At 45.4% G+C, this 21,308-nt stretch overlaps 1 protein-coding gene across 5 annotated transcripts in view; it reads right to left on the reverse strand.

Annotated features, from left to right (window-relative positions):
• MLLT6 (MLLT6, PHD finger containing) overlaps positions 1-21,308 on the reverse strand; it is a 362,286-nt gene that overhangs the window by 111,120 nt on the left and 229,858 nt on the right. For all 5 annotated transcript variants that reach the window (XM_073608237.1, XM_073608239.1, XM_073608240.1 and 2 more), the window contains 3 exons: positions 15,658-15,782; positions 11,781-11,942; positions 6,341-6,417 (listed from right to left, as the gene is read on the reverse strand). In XM_073608237.1, coding sequence (XP_073464338.1) covers positions 6,341-6,417; positions 11,781-11,942; positions 15,658-15,782 — 364 coding nt within the window. The remainder of the gene's footprint in view (positions 1-6,340; positions 6,418-11,780; positions 11,943-15,657; positions 15,783-21,308) is intronic.

A 21,308-nucleotide genomic window follows, 5' to 3' on the forward strand; every position in this document is an offset into this window, starting at 1 on the left:
TTTCTCCATACAGGAGGCGTCTTGAAGCTGTCAACAAAGGATTTTGTGTGAAGTATTAAATACATTTCAGTTAGCGTGTTCAATACTTTTTCCCTGTGGTATTCCATTTTATTACACATACCTTAATTTCTGAACGTATTTGTTTCTTTGTATGTATGGATTGCATGGGTTGTTACCGACATGTGGTGAACATTTCATGTCAATAGCACCTTTAGAAAGATATTTACCTAGAAAAATTGTGACGTGTTCAATACTTTTAAAACATTTTATCAAAAGAAAAAACATATAAAGACCTAAAATGCTGTTTTGCAGATTTTCAGACAGGACTGTAATATAATATTATGCATGACAGACTCCCTTGTCATTGGCAGGTAGTCTGATACAAGCTACCTGCTCCTGCTTTTACTACTGGCCATACACAAATCAATCTTTCCTTCAAAAACTTTTGTTTTAAGAATGTTCATACGATTTTCTAATAGTTAGTGGGGTCAAATTGACATTCGTTTTAGACCACAGTGATGGGAAAATTCGAAGGAGCAGAAAAAACTTTTTCCGATCAAACACATTTTTGGACAGTGTATGTGGTTTTTGTTCAGAAATTACAAACATTTTTAAAATTGAATGTTAAAAGCAAGTGACATTTTCAAACGAAATTCGTCCATTCATCAAATCTACAAAGAAATTTCATAATTACATTTAATTGGAATGCCTTACTGTATATCAGGGCTCGACCAATACCAGGCACCAGGTTTTATCAGCCCATTCACTGCAGAGATACACAATTAATATCGCCCGCAGATCCAAGCACTGTGCAGGTAGCTTTTTGTAACATTTAGCACTGCTGCGGGGCAAGCAGCAGGGCTAACTTGTCAGGATAGCGGGTGCCACCGGATAGAGGGGAGGGATGACACACATCCGCTCTCCTCCCCATCTTGTTCCTGACCCAGAAGCTACGTTTATGTCCCCGGCCATCGAGGCTGCAAAAGAATGTCATTCAGTGTGATCTGTACTGCATTACATTTAGTGGAGCACATTGGAGCCATCCAGGGACTTTTAGACCCTGGATGTCGCATTAAGGCCCCTTTCACACTTCTACGACACGACAGTCGTACGACTGTGGACCAGACTTTGCCCTGCGACTTAAAGTCTGACATGCGTCCAATGTCAATAAACAGGGATCCGACTTTGATCCCTGACAACACCAAGCACTGTCATGTATGAATCTTTAGGGGGAACTCCACGCCAAATTAAAAAACAAAAAAAAAACGGGATGGGTTCCCCCTCCAAGAACATACCAGGCCCTTCGGTCTGGTATGGACTTTAAGGGAAACCCCAAGCCTGAAAAAACGTGTGGGCCCCCCCCCCCCCCCAAATCCATACCAGATCCTTATCTGAGCACACAGCCCGGCAGGTCAGGAAAGTGGGTGGGGACGAGCAAGCGCCACCCTTCGAACCGTACCAGGCTGCATGCCCTCAACATGGGGGGGGGTTGGTGCTTTGAGGCGGGGGGCCCTGCGCCCCCCCACCACAAAGTACCTTGTCCCCATGTTGATGAGGTCAAGGTCCTCTTCCCAACAACCCTGGTCGTTGGTTGTCGGGGTAACAAGGGGCCCCCCAGATCCCGGCCCCCCACCCCATGTGAATGAGTATCGGGTACATTGTACCCCTACCCATTCACCTAAAAAAAAGTGTCAAAAATAAAACACAGTACACAGGTTTTTAAAGTAATTTATTAGGCAGCTCTGGGGTCTCTCCCGACTTCTTCTCCCCTCTCTGGCTCTTCTCCCTCTTCAGGCAACATCTTCTGCCTCCTCTGCTGATGTCTTCTGCCTCTGCTGGTTCTTCTCCCCTTTCTGGGTCTTCTCCGCTCTCCGCTGATGTCTTTTAGCCCTCTCCGGTTAGAAGACATCACTTCATTTTTTTTTAGGTGAATGGGTAGGTATATCACTTCCTAGAGAAACACTTCCCAGAAATGGGAGCCCAAAATGAATTCATCATTGATCTCCTAGAGCTTGCACTCAAGCACAACTTTTTCCAGTTCTCTGGGTCTAACTATCAGCAGCTGCGTGGCACCTCTATGGGAGCCCCATGGGCCCCGGCCTATGCGTGTCTGCACCTGGGCTGGTGGGAGGAGGAGAAAGTTTATGCCTCATCGATGTACCTCGGCCATGCATGCTGCTGGCTGAGGTACATCGATGATGTCCTGATGGTATGGGCAGGGACTTCAGATGAACTGGAGGTGTTTATGGCAGAGCTAGAAAACAACACTAGAAATATACATCTAACTTATACTGCGGATCCCCATCAACTCTCCTTCCTGGACCTATCTATCCGACTTGAGGGTGGTAGGTTGATTACTAGTACTTTCCGAAAGGAAACAGCCGCAAATACATTACTACAGGCGGATAGCCACCACCCCAAGTCTCTGATACGTGGGATCCCGGTTGGACAGTTCATGAGAATCCGCAGAAATTGCTCTACTGAGGAGGACTACTTTTCCGAATCTAAACAACTCTACCAGAGATTCAGGGAAAGGGGATACCCCCACCGTACCCTCAAGCGAGCAATGAGCATCGCAGGACATAAGAGGAGAGCTGACCTCCTCTTACCCCAGAAAAAGACACAACAGGAGACTGAGGGACTGGTGAGATTTATCACCCCCTATGGGTCCCAGTGGCACCAGGTTAATACAATCCTCTCAAAACATTGGCACATACTGTTGCGGGCTGTTGGGTCGAGGCAAATTATCGGTGAGAGACCGTCAATGGTTGCTAAACGAGCCCAAAACCTCAATGACATGCTGGTGCAATCTGAGTTTGTACGGCCCTCAAATAGAAGTTGGCTCACTGATATGCCTCGGGTCAACGGCATGTTTCCGTGTGGCCACTGTGGCACATGTAAGTATGTGGACCGCTCAAAAACCTTTAGAAATTCGGATGGTAGTCAACAATTTGAGATTCGGTCTTTCATTAACTGTGCCACAACTAGAATACTCTATGTTCTCGAATGCCCATGTCATAAATTGTATGTAGGCAAAACTAAGAGACAGCTGCGTGTTAGATTCGGGGAACACCTGAAGAGTATCAGGCTAAAGGAAGAAACTTCAGTGGCTCAACACTTTTTGGATTTTCATCAGGGCAAAACCACAGGTCTGAGGGTAAAGGGCTTTTATGCCCTTTCTCTGACAGACCGTAGGGGTGACTTTGACAGGGTACTCCTACGCAAAGAGAAAAAATGGATATTCAGGCTTGGTACTCTTCAACCTAATGGCTTGAACCACGAACTAAGCCTGAGTGTCTTTCTTGAACCATAAACATTAGGTTTGAAGTGTTTTATAAAGGCTCCCCGGCTATCTCTTGTTTTGGTTGTTTTTGATAGAATTTATTTCTGACCATGAGGGCCATTCCACCTTATGAGGAAATTTATTACAATGTCTATTGCGCTCTTTACTTGATGCCTGGTGATATGTGAGATTGTATTTCTTTCTCCCCCCTTGCAAATAAGTACTTTTTCGTTTGAGCAACTGATTGGCACCTTTTTTCCACTGCATTACCTGATGTGACCACAAGATGGCAGAAAATAGCTATTTGGCATGGTTTGATCTGATTGGACAGTGTTCCCTATTTAAATCAACCCTAATTCAATGCCAAATTGTTCTGAAGAAGTACGCGGAGGCGTACGAAACGTCAACGCAGCCCCTGCAGGGCTTGTCAGCAGGCCTTCAACATGCTTCCTTTTCCAGCAATGTAAAAGGGTTTCCCTGTGATTTGCATACAGCACCATACTTCACAAGCTAATTCCGCATCAGCAATTGAATGCAAAGTTCCTGGTTCCTCGTCTCTTCCTAACCATGTGACCGGTCATGTGATTACACAGTCTGCAGTGTCTACTATTGAGGAGAATGGTATGCTGTGACTACACACTGAATGTTGCTCTGAACTGACTGTGAGCCGCTCCATGCCAAACAGCAAGACAGCAGAGTCTGAGGACATCCCCAGTACTTGAAAGAGGTGAGAGCCCAATGGGCAGTTTCTCTTTCCCTCCTTACCTGCTTATCAATAGTCTTTGCATCTGTTTGCCATTCACCCTCCTGCATGGATTGACACACTTGAAACTGATGAACTGTGAAAATATCATCCTGGTCTAGATTGGAAAAGAGACTAAGCCCTTTCTTTGGAGTGGTTTGTCCTTTGCTCCTTTTATGCTGCATTGAGGAAATAGTGTTTGTGCACTGGACATACCTAGTAACAGGAACGCTGGTCTTTCCATTTCCAAAACAACTGGTGTAAACACACATTTAGTGCACTGAGGTTGGAAGCTGCTTGTGGAGGATTTCCTTCTAACAGAGGTTTTTTTTAAAAAACCCCACCTAATTCAGCTATGTAAGGTCCTGTCTATGTGGATATATGTGGGTGTTTTTTTTTTTTTTTTTTTTTCTCAGTACTGCTCAATCTGATGCACAGTTAATACTAGACCACATAAGACTTGATATCCCATCAGTAGCTTACTCCATGTAATGTTTGGTGCAATACTTTTTTCTTTGGATTCAAATGGACACTGCATGCGTTTTTGGCCTGCAGGCACGCTCTGCAGTTTTATTCATCAATGTTGCAGCATGGTTTTTAATTTTGGTTTAGTGTAGTGAGACGGACTGTGTTATTTAGATACATTGTTTATCTTACATATATTTGGAATTTTTTGTATATGTAAATACCCCCACCCCCCCTACCCTTAATAAAGCCTTTTTGCATTTTTGTACCATAAGCCGTAGTTGACCATTCCCCTTTTTTGCTTTCTGGGGACTCCCTTGTCTCCTCTTTCTGTTGTTGATATAGGGGTACAAAGTACCCGATACTCATTCACATAGGGTGGGGGGCCAGGATCTGGGGGCTCCCTTGTTAAAGGGGGCTGCCAGATTCTGATAAGCATCCCGCAAGCAGACCCCAACAACCAACAGCCAGGGTTGTCGGGAAGAGGCCCTAGTCCTCATCAACATGGGGGACAAGGTGCTTTGGGGTGGGGGGGACACGAAAACGCCCACCCCCTCATGTTAAGGGCATGCGGCCTGGTTCGGGGGGGGGGGGGGGGCGCTCGCTCGTCCCCACTCCCTTTCCTGACCTGCCAAGCTGTGTGCTCGGATAAGGGTCTGGTTTGGATTTTGGGGTGCCATGCAGTTTTTTTGGCGTGGGGGTTCCCCTTAAAATGCATACCAGACCAAAGGGCCTGGTATGCTAACAGAAGGAGAACCCATACTGTTTTTTTTTTGACCTTGAGTTCCCCTTCAAGATCATCAGAGCACAAGTCGCATGTCAAAGTCGGATCAGTTAATACGGCGATCCGACATTGATCCGACTTCAGTCATATTCAATGGGCTGAAGTAGGATCAAAGTTGGACCAAAGTAGTGCAGGGACTACTTTGAAGTCGGCACGTCATACTAATATGAATGGTAGTCATTGGAAATCATGGAGAACGACTTGTCATGCGACTTTGCAGTGCCAAATCGAAGGACAAGTCGTACAAGTGTGAAAGAGGTCTAAAGAGAACCTGTCACCAAAAAATCATCACCTAGGGGACTTTTTGTCCCCTAGGCGATGAAAAAAAAAAAAAAATTAAGTTACACTCAAACACATAAAATCCATATGCCCCCCCTACTCCCCCCCCCAATTTTTTTTTTGAGGCCCTCATATATATGCATGTACAAACTTAAACACTTGCGTCGGGGCATATACGCACGAAAACATTGATTGCGATACTCATGCTATATCGGGGCTCGACATATCCTAGGCGCCAGGTCGCCAAGGCAACCAGAGATCACGTCACGCTGCCTGGGCCCCACTAGCCCATCTACTGCCTGCACCAGGCGCGAGCGACCACCGACATGCAGCTCCGGGTCCCAAGCAGGCAACCCAGTTCCATCATCCAAAAAAAAAAAAAAAAAACTCCAAAGTTTTCTTTTTCCTCCCCACACAATGAGACCTTCTCCTCTAGCAGACCCATTGCCGTTGTGCGGAAAGGCTTATCCACACTGCCCCCCTCGGCACCAGCCAATCTGCGCACACTGTACCCTACCCCTCCCTGCGCATGGCGGTGGAGACAAGCAGAGAGGTGAGCAAAGTCCAGCCCACACAGCAAAGCATTCTGATATGTAAACAAATAATGCATTCTGTATGCAGGCCAACTAATCGGCTGACCGACTAATCGATTATGAAAATAGTTGACAACTATTTTCATAATCAATTATGTCCATTAGTTATTTTAGCCTTAAAGAACAGAACAGTGAAGTATGGAAAAAAAAGCATTTCACAATCATCAGTTCCCTCCCACTCCCATCCACCTTACCTCAGAAGGAGAGTTTTCTGTTCGAAAGCTGCTCTTTGATGTTGGACTCTTATTGCTGAAGGAGTCCTGGGAACTCACTGCAGGCAGAGAAGATACAAACACTGTTAATGAACATCTGTCACAGAAGAATTATGTAGTCTGCCATTACTGACCTCTCTTTTAAAAAATGCAAGTGCCACTGACAAAGTTTTTGTGAACGTAACGCATATGGGGGACGAACTACGTTCTGAAGTCACCCGCTGCCATCTTGAAGTTTACTGCTCTGGATATGCGATTTACTAAAGCCTGTTTGTGAGTAGCATTTTAACAATAAAGCTTTTTAAACTAGTCTGTCAGTGAGCACTTAGATCTGCTTTCTTTCTCACCATACATACCCCTGGGGATATCGGTTGGAGGTCTTGGACCCTTCCCGGATGATTTATACCCATATGGGACGTGTGTTGTTGACCATCTGTTAGTTCAGTGGTCCACATTCTGAGGTGAGCGAAGCGAGTGCTCTGGAGGTGGAGGGAAAGTCATCTTTTTTATTGGATTCATGTCCTTTATCACGTGGATTTTCCTCAGTGCTGTCTGGGACTTCTTGTCCACCTCTATCTTATTGGAACAACATTGGACTTTATCTTTATATTAATTTATGTCTTATTGAGCTGTGATTTGCGCTGCACTCCTTTGTAATATACTGTTTTGGATTATGTGATGATCTTTTAGTGTTCAGCTGCATTATTCATTTATTTTGTTTATTTGCACTGATTGTATCCCTTATTTTTTATACTTGCTTTCAGTTTCTGACCTGGAGCAAAGTATTCTCTTTCCTCACACTCACACGGTATGTTTGTTCAAATCCTGTGATTCAAACATATTGAAACAGATACAGCAGACAAGATTTTTTTTAAAGGAGGATAGCAATGGCAGAAACAGTATCTCTCTCATGATATGGGAACGTAAAATAAAAACTTGTGTAAGGGTAGTTTACAGGGCCACTTAATGAAATCCATCATGCATGGGGAAGGTAAATATGGTGTATAAAACTGGATTTTTGTATTAACCATAAAATCCTTTTCTTGGTGTTCATTGAGGGACACAGGATTCTGAGACATATAGGCTATATTGCTGCCTACTGGAGGACAATGGCAAACAAAAAAACAGTGACCTTGTGGCCTTGTGTAACTGCTCTCATTCCTAGTACGTCTCAGTTTTGTAACAAAGCAGTACTGAGAGCAAGACCATAAACATAAACCAGTACTGATCTGGGGGGAGGGCTGAATGCTTATTCATGTTCCAGGGCCAATCCTAGGCGGGTGCGCGGGGTGCAGTGCATCCGGGCGCCAGAGAGGTGGGGGGCACTGAAGCACCAGAGTGCTCCCCTCCCTCCTAATCTCCTTGTCCAGAGGCGGCTCTCTCCGTCGGTCACCGCCGCTGTGTTTCCTGCTCAAGCCCCTTCCCCTCTCTCCTTCTGTCAGAGAAGGAGAGCAGCCGGAGATTAAATTGGAGTGGCTGGTCTCTGGTTGGAGAGAGACCAGCCGCGCAGTGACGTCGCTGGGGGGGGGCGGCCCCTGCCTGACACATGTTCTCCTCCTCTCTGTGTCTCTCACTCCTGCCTGCTGTGATCTGTTCTCCACCCAGGCGGCGCAGCTGCACGCTGTCCCCTCCTCTCCAGCTGCCGCCAGGTGTTTTTATGTACCCTAATGGAGGGGGGGTCTGTACTAATGGAGGTGGGGGGGTCTGTACTGGGGGGCTGTACTAATGGAGGGGGGGGTCTCCTGCGGGGGTCTGTACTAATGGAGGGGGATCTCCTGTGGGGGTCTGTACTAATGGAGGGGGGTCTGTACTAATGGGGGGTCTGTACTAATGGAGGGGGGGGTCTGTACTAATGAAGGGGGGTACTAATGAGGGGTCTGTACTAATGGAGGGGGGGTCTGTACTAATGGAGGGTGGGGGTGTGTCCTGGGGGGTCTGTACTAATGGAGGTAGGTCTCTCCTGCGGGGGTCTGTACTAATGGAGGGGGGTCTGTACTAATGGGGGGGGTCTGTACTAATGGAGGGGGGTCTGTCCTAATTGAGGTGGGGGGTCTGTACTAATGGAGGTGGGGGGTCTGTACTAATGGGGGGGTCTGTCCTGGGGAGGTCTGTACTAATGGAGGGGGGTCTGTCCTGGGGGCGTCTGTACTAATGAGGGGGGTCTCTCCTGCGGGGGTCTGTACTAATGGAGGGGGGGTCTGTACTAATGGAGGGGGGGTCTGTACTAATGGAGGGGGGGTCTGTCCTAATGGAGGGGGGGTCTGTCCTAATGGAGGGGGGGTCTGTCCTGGGGGGTCTATACTAATGGAGGGGGTCTGTACTAATGGAGGTGGGGGGGTCTGTCCTGGGGGGGTCTGTACTAATGGAGGTGGGGGGTCTGTACTAATGGAGGGGGTCTGTCCTGGGGGCATCTGTACTAATGGAGGGGGGCCTGTACTAATGGAGGGGGTCTGTCCTGGGGGGTCTGTACTAATGGAGGTGGGGGGTCTGTACTAATGGAGGGGGGGGTCTGTCCTGGAGAGGTCTGTACTAATGGAGGGGGGATCTGTCCTGGGCAGTCTGTACTAATGAAGGGGAGTCTGTACTAATGGAGGGGGGTCTGTATTAATGGAGGGGGGTCTGTACTAATGGAGGGGGAGTCTGTACTAATGGGGGGTCTGTACTAATGGAGGGGGTCTGTCCTGGGGGGGTTTTTACTAATGGAGGTGGGGGATCTGTCCCGGGGGGGTCTGTACTAATGGAGGGGGGTCTGTCCTGGGGAGATCTGTACTAATGGAGGGGGGGTCTGTACTAATGGAAGGGGGTCTGTCCTGAGCGGTCTGTACTAATGGAGGGGGGTCTGTACTAATGGAGCGGGGGTCTTGTCCTGGGGGGGTCTGTATTAATGGAGGGGGGTCTGTACTAATGGGGGGGTCAGTACTAATGGAGGGGGGGTCTGTACTAATGGAGGGGGTCTGTACTAATGGAGGTGGGAGGTCTGTCCTGGGGGTCTGTACTAATGGAGGGGGGGTCTGTCCTGGGGAGGTCTGTACTAATGGAGGGGGGAGGCAGTACTAATGGAGGTGGGGGGTCTGTACTAATGGAGGGGGAGTCTGTACTAATGGAGGTGGGTTTGTCCTGGGGGGGTCTGTACTAATGGAGGGGGAGGTCTGTAATAATGGAGGGGGGTGGTTTGTCCTGGGGGTCTGTACTAATGGAGGGGGTCTGTACTGAGGAAGGTCTGTACTGAGGGAGGGGTTTATACTTAGTGCGGGTTCTGCACTGACGGAGGGGGGTCTATACTTAGTGGAGGGGGGTCTGTACTGAGGGGCGACTATAGTTGGTGGAAGGGGGGGTGACACCAACCCTAGTGATGCCACTGCAGCTGCGGGCTCTTCTTTCCCCCTCCCCCTCTCTCTTCGCGCTGCTGTACTAGTGAGCGGCGCTTGCCAGCACAGCCGCCCACTATGTTTCTTCCCCCGCCTTCATATCAGCCAGGGAAGAAATAGAATAAAAAAAGGAGCAGAGAAGAGGATTGTGGGACATGTAGTCCTGAGGACTGGCAGCCCCACTATAACACGGAAACTGCAGCCCACACAGCATGCTCAGCTGCATGGGAGAGAGAGAGCCAGGAGCCTGGAAAAGCTTTCAGTGAAGTACACCCATGACTCCAGAGGGAGAGGACAGTGCTGAGAGAACACCAGAGAGAGAACCCCGCTGCCCTGCACCACCAGAGGGAAAGCCACACAGCCTAGCGCCATCTCTGGCGGAGAAAGAAATGGAGTCATTGCAGGGATACAGATCTGGGTGCTACCCAGTGGAGGCACCACGGGCAATTCAGCGTGAGCTGAGTACTGATTAGAGGAAACGTTGCTGTATCGCTGGGTCAGGTGAAGGGGCCGATCGGCCATTATCTACTAATGTCCATAGGAACTGCAGTCTCTGACCATCTCCTGTACTATGTCTACAGTCTCTGATCGTCTCCTGTACTATGTCTGCAGTCTCTCACTGTCTCCTGTAGTATGTCTGCCGTCTCTGACCATCTCCTGCACTATGCCTGCAGTCTCTGACTGTCTCCTGTAGTATGTCTGCAGTCTCTGACCATCTCTTGTATCATTTCTGCATTCTCTGACCATCTCCTGTATTATATCTGCAGTCTCTGACCATCTCCTGTATTATATCTGCAGTCTCTAACCATCTCCTGTACTATGATTGCAGTACTATTACTATGAGACCTCTACTAAGTCTCTTGCTAACAAACTCTCTAACAGAAGCCCTCTCTGTGTGCATCAGAGAGCCACCCCCCCCCCCCCCAGGTCTCATTAGTGTACGCTCTTCCTTTATCTTCTTTATAGTTAAAAGGTCATGGGAGGATGCCAGGGTAACGAAGACTTCTTAGGGGGGCATCTCTGTGTTTGAGTCGTTGCCATAGAAACATTTGTAAAGAGGAGGAGTTGGTAAGATGACCACACCCATGTGGGGGCGCCGGAAATATTCCTGCATCCAGGCATCTGTGACCCTAGGATCGGCCCTGGCATGTTCTGTTTTTCTGTCTTAATGATTTTAATTTTTAAGTTTGTGTCACAATAAGAAATAGTTGCACCTTCAGAATCATAGGCTGTTTAGTACCTCACAGGGTACAAAGCCTATAAAAAAAAAAAAATTAATTCCAGGTTTTAATGCAGCAAAACACAAAAAAACTCTAAGTGGCTGAATAATTTCACAAGGCACTGTAAATCCAGGCAATCCAACAAATTAGGCACTTGATGGTACTAAGGACCAAACACTGATCCAGACCTGATTGCATAAAGGTCAAGATTCATCCCACTATTTTCTGAGATAAAAGCTTCTCTTATAGGTGGCAGTATAACATAAAATGTCTCTGAATCCTTGGTTCACACTGCCGCGACTTGGGATCCAATTCGTGAGACCCCAAATTGCATGACATGTGAAATCCCATGTTAGTCAATGAGAGCTGTCCTAATTAGCACTACTGAAGTTGCTCCGACTTTATAAAAGGTTCCTGCACTACTTTGATCCAACTTTGACACAACTTCAGTGCCACACAGTGTAAAAGTCCTTTCAAAGTCCCATGAAAGCCTTCAAAGTTTGACTCCAAAGTTGCAGTGAAAGTCACGCGACTTTGGAGTCTGCTTAGTGTGAACTGAGCCTCAAAGAACGAGAAAGAAATTACTCTTACTACTTTTGTCTACATTGCTAATTTGCATTCCTTCATTTCAGACTGAATCGCATCACCTTGCTTTTCCATTCACAGGGTGTGAGATCACTAAAGCTCTAAAGGCAGTGCAATTTAAAACTAACACCAATCCCCATTAAATGAATTTACAAGCAGTTGGCCTTTAAGAAGAAACAAGAGAAACTTTGCTGCATATCAATAAGGACACAAAGGAAAAGGTAAGCAATATTCACTATAGGTACTTACAATTAGAGATATTGGTTGGCGGTAAACTCGGAGGAAAGGGACAAGCCAGCTGGACATTGAGTAGTTGTAGCTTTTCTTTACGAGCAGTGAGAGTCAGAATCTGATCCTGAAGGGAACGATTCTCTTTCTGCAGAGAGTGCAGAGCTTGAAGCATGTCCACAACTGTGTATGCAAATATGAAACCATTACATTGACAACACACCAACCTGTACATAGCTATGAAAAACATAACTGTAGTGTTATGTAAATTTGGTAATAAATGGATGACTACCATGTCAATATACAGTGCCTTGAAAAAGTATTCATACCTCTTGAAATTTTCCACATTTTGTCATGTTACAACCAAAAACTGAAATGTATTTTATTGGGATTTTATGTGATAGACCAACACAAAGTGACACATAATTGTGAAGTGGAAGGACAATTATAAATATTTTTCAACATTTTTTTTAGAAAAGTGTGGTGTGCATTTGTATTCAGCCCCCTTTACTCTGATACCCCTAACTAAAATCTAGTGGAACAAATTGCCTTCAGAAACCCAATTAGTAAATAGAGTTCATCTGTGTGTAATTTAATCTTAGTATAGATACCACTGTTCTGTGAAGCCCTCAGAGGTTTGTTAGAGAACCTTGGTGAACAAACAGCATCATGAAGGCCAAGGAACACACCAGACAGGTCAGGGATAAGATCGTGGAGAAGTTTAAAGCAGGGTTAGGTTATAAAAACATATCCCAAGCTATGAACATCTCACAGAGATGTTTGAACATCTCACAGAGTATAATCCATCATCTGAAAATGGAAAGAGTATGGCACAACTGCAAACCTACCAACACATGGCCGTCCACCTAAACTGACAGGGAGAATCTGTCCACAGGACAATATTAGTTGTGCACTCCACAAACCTGGCCTTTATGGAAGAGCGGCAAGAAGAAAGCCATTGTTGAAAGAAAGCCATAAGAAGTCCCATTTGCAGTTTGCGAGAAGCCATCTGGGGGACACAGCAAAGATGTAGAAGAAGGTGCTCCAGTCAGATGAGACCACAATTGAACTTTCTGGCCTAAAAGCAAAACGTTATATGTGGAGGAAAATGAACACTGCTCATCACCCTGAACACATCATCCCCACCGTAAAACATGGTGGTGGCAGCATCATTTTGTGGGGGTGCTGTTCTTCAGCAGGCACAGGGAAGCTGGTCAGAGTTGACTGGAAGATGGATGGGGCCAAATACAGGGCAATCTTAAAAGAAAACCTGTTAGAGCCTGTAAAACACTTGAGACTGGGGTGGAGGTTCACCAAGACTGCAAAATTGCTGTTCACAGACGCTCTCCATCCAATATGACAGAGCTTGAGCTATTTTGCAAAGAAGAATGGGCAAAAAATTCACTCTCTAGATGTGCAAACAGATGTGAGACATACCCAATGTGGAGATGCAACCCCATGTCACAGGTGCATATGAGCAGTGTATGCCTGATTTTGGTAGGCTTGCTAATTGCACACCTGTGTGCTGGCTTCATAATCATCCCAAGAATAGAGGTCAGTGCTCATCCTTGGAGACAGCTCCGCCCGGCAGAAATGAGGTCTGGCCTAGGAGTCAGGAGGGAGTCAGTGCAGCACAGAGGTGCTGAGCGTCAGATCTGGGGAAGACAGACCAAGGCCTAAGGTGTAAGGCCTGAGCAGGAGTGCTGTGTTTTTAGCCAGGAAGGCTGAATGCTGTTTGTTTTGAAGCAGGACTTTAATGCTGAATACCCCTGTGAGGGAATCTGCTGTTTATTTTTGAACTTTCTGTTTCTTTTGAATAAAAATTGGCTGCCATGCCCTTGAAAATGCAGTCAGGACTGACACAATTTCTTCAATTCGCATGCACCACTAGAGCCTAATCACCCCGGATCGTCACACCAAAAAGACTTGCAGCTGTAACTGCAACAAAAGGTGGTTCTACAAAGTATTGACTCAGGGGGCTGAATACAAATGCACGCCACACTTTTCACATATTTATTTGTAAAAAAAATGAAAACCATTTATCATTTTCCTTCCACTTCACAATTATGTACCACTTTGTGTTGGTCCATCACAAAAAATCCCAATAAAATACATTTACGTTTTTGGTTGTAACATGACAAAATGTGGAAAATTTCAAGGGGTATGAATACTTTTTCAAGGCACTGTATTTACAGTATTTAACCACTTTAATACGGGGCATTTTTACCCTCTTCCTGACCAGGACAATTTTCAGCTTTCAGCGCTGTTGCACTTTGAATGACAATTGTGTGGTCATGTAGCGCTGTACCCAAACTAAATTTTTATCACTTTGTTCACACAAATAGACCTTTCTTTTGGTGGTATTTAATCACCACAGGGTTTTTTATTTTTTGCTAAATAAACAAAAAAATGAAAATGAAAATAGAAAATTTTGAAAAAAAACGCATTTTTCTTTGTATCTGTTTTATAATTTTGCAGATAAATAATTGTTCTTCATCAATTTAGCTCAAAATGTATTCTGCTACATTTCTTTGGTGAAAATAACCCAAATCAGTGTATATTATTTAGTACACAAACTATGGTATATATCTGAAAATGTATCAATCCTGAGGTACTGGCGGCCTATCTCATTTCTTGAGGCCCTAAAATGCCAGGACAGTATAAATACTCCCCAAATGACCCCTTTTTGGAAAGTTGACAGTCCAAGGTATTTAGTACTAGGCATGGCGTTTTTTTGAAGTTGTCATTTTTTGGAAAATGAAGAAAATAAAAAATAAATTTTTCACATTTTTTTTTTTTTTAACATACTGTCACCAGTGTCATCATATAACTGGTGTGGCGGTAATCAGGGACACTGACAGTACGAAAAAAAAATGTATAATTTAAAAAAAAAAAAAAATTTAAATCACATTTTCTTTCTTTTTTTACAATTTTTTTTCAACACACTGCAACCAGAGCAATATAATGTTACCATAGTAACATTGTACTGTTTTGGGAAAGTGGTCAGGATTTTTAGCAGTGCATTACTTATGAGCAAGCAATTTGTTGTGATTAGCTGTGATTGGTCAAAACAGATGGGCTATGATTGGCCCTGTCTGTATTATGTGATCAAATTGACCAATCACAGCTAGCAATACAGTTGTAAACATTGGATGGCATGAAAGAAATCCATCCATTGTTTACAACTGTGATGTGACCTGCTGTGATTCATCACAGCGGTAACATGGTACCGGCATCGAGCCGGTACACTGATCAACCATCGGCTGTGTCCTGTGGACACGGCCAGTGACAGATCACGCCACTGCACGGCTCTGCGTCTGCGCGTGGGGCCCAATCTGGAAGGATGTCATATGACGTCCACCTGGATCAACGAGAGGCTAGTGCCAGTATCATTCAGCCATAGGCCGGGCGGGAACCGGTTAATTAATAAAAAATTCCTCAGCAGTACAACTGATAAAGCAAGCAACAGAAAGACAAAGGAAATCCCATCAAAAAAGTTGACAAATTGGTAAATTATATAAATCTAAAGCAGCGTTCTGGACTGAGAAGTTTGTCTGTGATGCACCCATGATCCGTCTTGCAGTGAGATACTACCTGGGAAACCGTAGAATCATTCTCATTCTGCAAGACTGGAAAAGAGTCCAGTGACCTGGGCAGCTGCTGGATATACTTTTTGACAGTTGGTTGTAAAAATTATATACGGTTTTAACGCTTGTTGAGTGTATCTAGTAACAGTGTATTACTGCCCACCAGTCTGCCAGCCATTGGCACTTCCCAGTTTGCAGAATTGCTTATATTCACATCACTGTTGTGCATCACAAACCAACATAAGACAGCCATATCCTGCTCGGCACTACCTTTCATGTATCATTTTGACTCACAAACCCTCAAGTCTTACTGTTAACCCCTGCCTCTCCATGTTTCTCCAGCAGCTGTTCAAGGTTGGCTGTAATCTGTGGTACATTGTCGCTATTGGACGGGCCACTTGAATCAAACAGAGGAGGGAGACTACTGATGGGTGACCTGAGGGAGAAACCAAACAACATAATGGAACATCCTTTACTATATAGTATTTAAAAAAAAAAAAAAAAAAGATTGCGGGATTGAAACATGCTGGTTTTATGACAATACTGCCACCATTCCGGGCATAGCACAGAGCTCAAAATTTGTGTGATCAGCTGCTCACAGAAAAAGGGGACTGCAGCATTCTCCAAATGGGCACAGGATGTGTCAGTTTGAAGCCTGACCACCTGCTCACAGGACATGACTCTCAATCCATTGCCCTGTGTGCTATACAGACATTGTATCATCTACTGGTGGAAGTTCACATTGGGAATGAATGTAGCAGGAAAAAATGTTTATTTCTCCTGCCCCAGCTGTACACTCTCCATCTCATAGAGGTGGGTGCCTGTCTTGCCCTGGGTTGGCCTGGCCTTGGTCTTAAGAATTCTATGCATCCCTTTCTCCATACTACTTTCATTTCTGTGAACACTATCCAATGGCTGCCATAGTGGAGACATACTACCAAGCACATTAGTATATTTTTATATTTCATATTATATTTATATTTCATAAATATAAAGGTGTAATCAAAATACAGAAATAACAGTTCATACATGAAACCTCCCCACAAGCCTACAATAAGTCCTGCTTTACCTCCACTGTCTGAATTCATAACTACTCTGCATCCTCTCCCATTGAAACACAATCAGCTACTGCTCCTCTCTCCCTTCCACCCAAAAACGCTCTTGCTTTGTCACCCTCTCCTCTGTCCTCAATTATCTATACGCATCGACCACATTTTTTTCCGTTTTCCTTCCCAGTAACCTGCTTGTTACCAATATTCCATATTCAGCTGTTGCTTCTCTCTGTTATCTCGCTCACACCAATCTTGGTTTATGATCTGCGTCTGCTCTGCCCCTTCACCCAGTCTTACCCGATCATCTCCCACTCTGCCTCCTAGTTTCCCTCTGCTCTACAATCAGTTTACACTCTGCCTTATGATCAGTTCTAGTAAGATGATACACACAACCTAATGTGTTCAGCTAATGTACAGTGCCTTGAAAAAGTATTCATACCCCTTGACATTTTCCACATTTTGTCATGTTACAACCAAAAACGTAAATGTATTTTATTGGGATTTTAGGTGATAGACCAACACAAAGTGGCAAATAATTGTGAAGTGGAAGGAAAATGATAAATAGTTTTCAAAATAAATATCTGAAAAGTGTGGCGTGCATTTGTATTTAGCCCCCTTTACTCTGATAACCCTAACTAAAATCTAGTGGAACCAATTGCCTTCAGAAGTCACCTAATTAGTAAATAGAGTCCACCTGTGTGTAATTTAATCTCAGTATAAATACAGCTGTTCTGTGAAGCCCCCAGAGAACCTTAGTGGACAAACAGCATCATGAAGGCCAAGGAACACACCAGACAGGTCAGGGATAAATTTGTAGAGAAGTTTAAAGCAGGGTTAGATTATAAAAAATATCCCAAGCTTTAAACATCTCACAGAGCACTGTTCTATCCATCATCCAAAAATGGATGAGAGAATGGCTCAACTGCAAACCTACCAAGACATGCCCATCCATCTAAATTGACAGGCTAGGCAAGGAGAGCATTAATCAGAGAAGCAGCCAAGAGGTTCATGGTAGCTCTGGAGGAGCTGCAGAGATCCACAGCTCAGGTGGGAGAATCTGTCCACAGGACAACTTTTAGTCGTGAACTCCACAAATCTAGTCTTTATGGAAGAGTGGCAAGAAGAAAGCCAAGAAGAAAGCCATTGTTGAAAGAAAGCCATAAGAAGTCCCATTTGCAGTTTGTGAGACGCCATGTGGGGGACACAGCAAACACGTGGAAGAAGGTACTCTGGTCAGATGGGACCAAAATTGAACTTTTTGGCCTAAAAGCATAATGCTATGTGTGGCGGAAAACTAACACACCCTGAACACACACAACATCACCCTGAACACACCATCCCACCGTGAAACATGATGGTGGCAGCATCATGTTGTAGGGATGCTTTTCTTTAGCAGGGGCAGGGAAGTTGGTCAGAGTTGATAGGAAGATGGATGTACTCAAATACAGGGCAATCTTAGAAGAAAACCTGTCTGCAAAAAACTTGAGACTTAGGCGGAGGTTCACCTTCCAGCAGGACAACGACCCTAAACATACAGGCAGAGCTACAATGGAATGGTTTAGATCAAAGCATATTCATGTGTTAGAATGGCCCAGTCAAACTCCAGACCTAAATCCAATTGAGAATCTGTGGCAAGACTTGAAATATGCTGTTCACAGACGCTCTCCATCCAATCTGACAGAGCTTAAGCTATTTTGCAAAGAAGAATGGCTAAAAATTTCACTCTCTAAATGTGCAAAGCTGGTAGAGACATACCCAAAAAGACTTTCAGCTGTAATTGCAGTGAAATGTGGTTCTACAAATGCACGCCTTTCAGAAACAATGAAATCAGGCCGAGACAGAAGTACAGTTAAATCACACTTGTTTAATAATAAAAGAAAAAGAACAAACGTAGTCAAAACATAGCCAAAGTTAGTAACCGGAACGGATAGTCAGCCAAGCCAGAAGTCAGGGATCAATGTAGTGGAACAGCAGGCAGGATCTGGAGCCAGAAGGGATGTCAGCAAAGCAAGTCTTGAACAGGATCACAGGAGATAGTTTCTGTGATGTTGACCAAGGCGAAGGCAGAGATCCACTGGGCTGAACGACTTAAGTAGGCTGGATGATGAGCAGGATATCAACAACAGCTGAGTAACTGTGGAGAGATAGGAGATGGCAATTATCCGACAACTGAGCAGCCAGCTCTGAGAAGGAAGGGCTGAGCCCAGCCCTGACAGTAACCCCTCCTCAGCGACCCCTCCCCCTCGGAGGCTTGAAGGGAAAACATCTATGGAAATCACGGAGGAGGACAGGGGCATGAACGTCCGAGAATGAGACCCGAGAGCGTTCCTCCGGACCGTACCCCTTCCAATGCACCAGGTACTGTATGAGCCCACAGAACCTACGGGATTCAACAATGGACTGTACTTCATACTCCTCATGGTTCCCAACCTGTACAGGGTGAGGACATGGCACCGAGGTGGTAAAGCGGTTGCAGACAAAGGTTTTAATAAGGAGACATAAAATACATTCGAAATGCGCACATTAGTAGGAAGGTCTAATGCGTAAGCCACTGGGTTAATCCTGCAAAGAATATGGAAAGGCCCAGTAAACCGAGGTGCGAACTTCAGTCGGAGGTTGCGAGATTGCAGCCAGACCCTGTCCCCAACCTGGTAGGAAGTCGCAGGCAGGCGTCTGCGGTCAGCATGGAGTCTGTACCTATCATTAGCATGTTGCAAAGCCTCCTGGATTTGTGCACAACTGGAACGAAGACCACGGAGATGCTCCTCTAACGCAGGAATACTCTGCGGAACAAATGAGTCAGGCAACATGGAAGGTTGGAAACCATAGTTCGCCATAAACTGGGACAATCGGAAAGCAGAATTCAAGGCACTATTGTGGGCAAACTCTGCCCACGGTAATAGGTCTAACCAGTTGTTATGATGGTCAGAAATATAGCAACATAGGAATTGCTCCAAGGACTGATAGGCTCATTCTGAGGCCCCATTAGACTGCGGGTGATACGCAGGGGAAAAGGCAAGCTGAATTCCCAACTGTGCACAAAAGGCTCGCCAGAACCGGGACACAAACTGACTACCCCTGTCCAAGAAAATCACCTTGGGTAGCCCATGTAAGTGAAAGATCTCCCAAGCAAAATGGAAGCCAGTTCCTTAGAAGGGGGCTACTTCTTAAGTGGAATACAATGAGACATTTTTAAAAACTGGTTAACCACCATAAGGATAACTGTCTTGCCCTGGGAGTCAGGTAACTCCACAATGAAATCCATAGACAGTTGAGCCCAGGGCCTCTCTCCATTGGGTATGGGTTGTAGGAGGCCCACTGGAAGATGTTGTGGAGTCTTACTCTGAGCACACACCGAACAGGCAGCTACAAAGGTGGTTACATCAGCCCGTAGACTAGGCCACCAGAATTGTTGGGAAATGGCCTCAAAGAGTTGATTCTTCCCAAGGTGGCCAGCAGCCTTGGGAGAATGGTAAGTCTGGAGCACGGCATTACGGAGACTCTCTGGGACAAAGTAGCAGTCAACAAGGTTTCTCGGGAGGAGCATGGACCTGAGCAGCAATAATTTTGTCACCCAAAGGAGAAGTGAGACTGGTGCGAACTGAAGCCAGAATACGATCAGGAGGAATCACAGAAACCGGAACCGAATCAATCTTGGAAGTGGAGGAAAAAATGTCGTGACAAAGCGTTAGCCCTAACATTCTTAGTACCGGGCAAGAATGAGACAATGTAATTGAAAATTTACAAGAAAAGAGCCCATCACCCCCTTCTGGAAGAGAAGCGTTTAGCCTCAGACAAGAATGTGAGATTCTTATGGTCAGTAAGAATGAGAATCGGCACAGTGGTACCTTCTCTCTCAAAAACTTTTAAAGGCCTTAATGGACTCCGGAGACCAACTCTGTGGGTTACCGTCCTTTCTGGTCATATCAGTCAGGGGCTTGTCCAGGGACGAGAAGTTCCAAATAAACTTCCGATAATAGTTGGCAAACCCAGGAAACGCTGCACAGGACGTAAACCCATGGGTCGGGGCCACTGTAGGATTGCCAAAAGTCCATCGAAAAGCCAGCAGTGAAAATGACATAACCCAGAAATTTAACTTGTTCACGATGTAACTCGCACTTCTCCAGTTTAAAATAGATATTGTTCTCTCTTCGTTTCTGAAGCACATGACAGACATCTGTGTGGTGGCTCTCCGGGGACTTGGAAAATATGAGGATATCATCATGATAAACCACCACACATAACTGCAACAAATCTCGGAGGACATTGTTAATAAATTCCTGGAAAACTGCTGGGGCGTTACAAAGGCCAAAAAGCAGTTTTCTACTCGCCCCCCTCCTTAATCCTCATGAGATTGTATGCCCCTCTCAAATCAAGCTTTGTGAAAACCGTTGCTCCCTTGAGGCAGTCAAATAACTCCGTAATCAACGGAATTCTAATCGTGAAACGATTGAGACCCCTATAATCAATACAAGGTCTCAGTTCACCACTCTTCTTCTTCACAAAAAAGAAACCAGCACCAGCAGGAGACGAAGATTTGCGGATGAAATCTCGAGAAAGTGCGTCTGCAACATACTCCTCCATGGCCTTATCCTCCAAGACCGACAAAGGGTAAACCCGGCCACGAGGGGGTATGGCACCAGATTGAAGGTCAATTGCGCATTCATACGGCCGGTGTGGAGGCAAACTACCGGCTTGACCTTTGTAAAAGACATCATTAAAATCGCTGTACTCCTCCAGCAGGGAGGAGAGTGAAGAGGTGCAAAGGACCTTGGCTACCTTCTGGAAGCATGTCTCACTGCATTGTGGTGACCAGGAGAGAACCTCAGCACGGAGTCAATCAAAAGAGGGATTGTGCCTCTGTAACCAAGGATAACCAATAACCAGCGGAAACTTAGGTGAGGAAATAA

The sequence above is a fragment of the Aquarana catesbeiana genome, linkage group LG12 (assembly GCF_042186555.1).
Source record: "Aquarana catesbeiana isolate 2022-GZ linkage group LG12, ASM4218655v1, whole genome shotgun sequence".
In the NCBI taxonomy this organism is placed as follows: domain Eukaryota; kingdom Metazoa; phylum Chordata; class Amphibia; order Anura; family Ranidae; genus Aquarana; species Aquarana catesbeiana.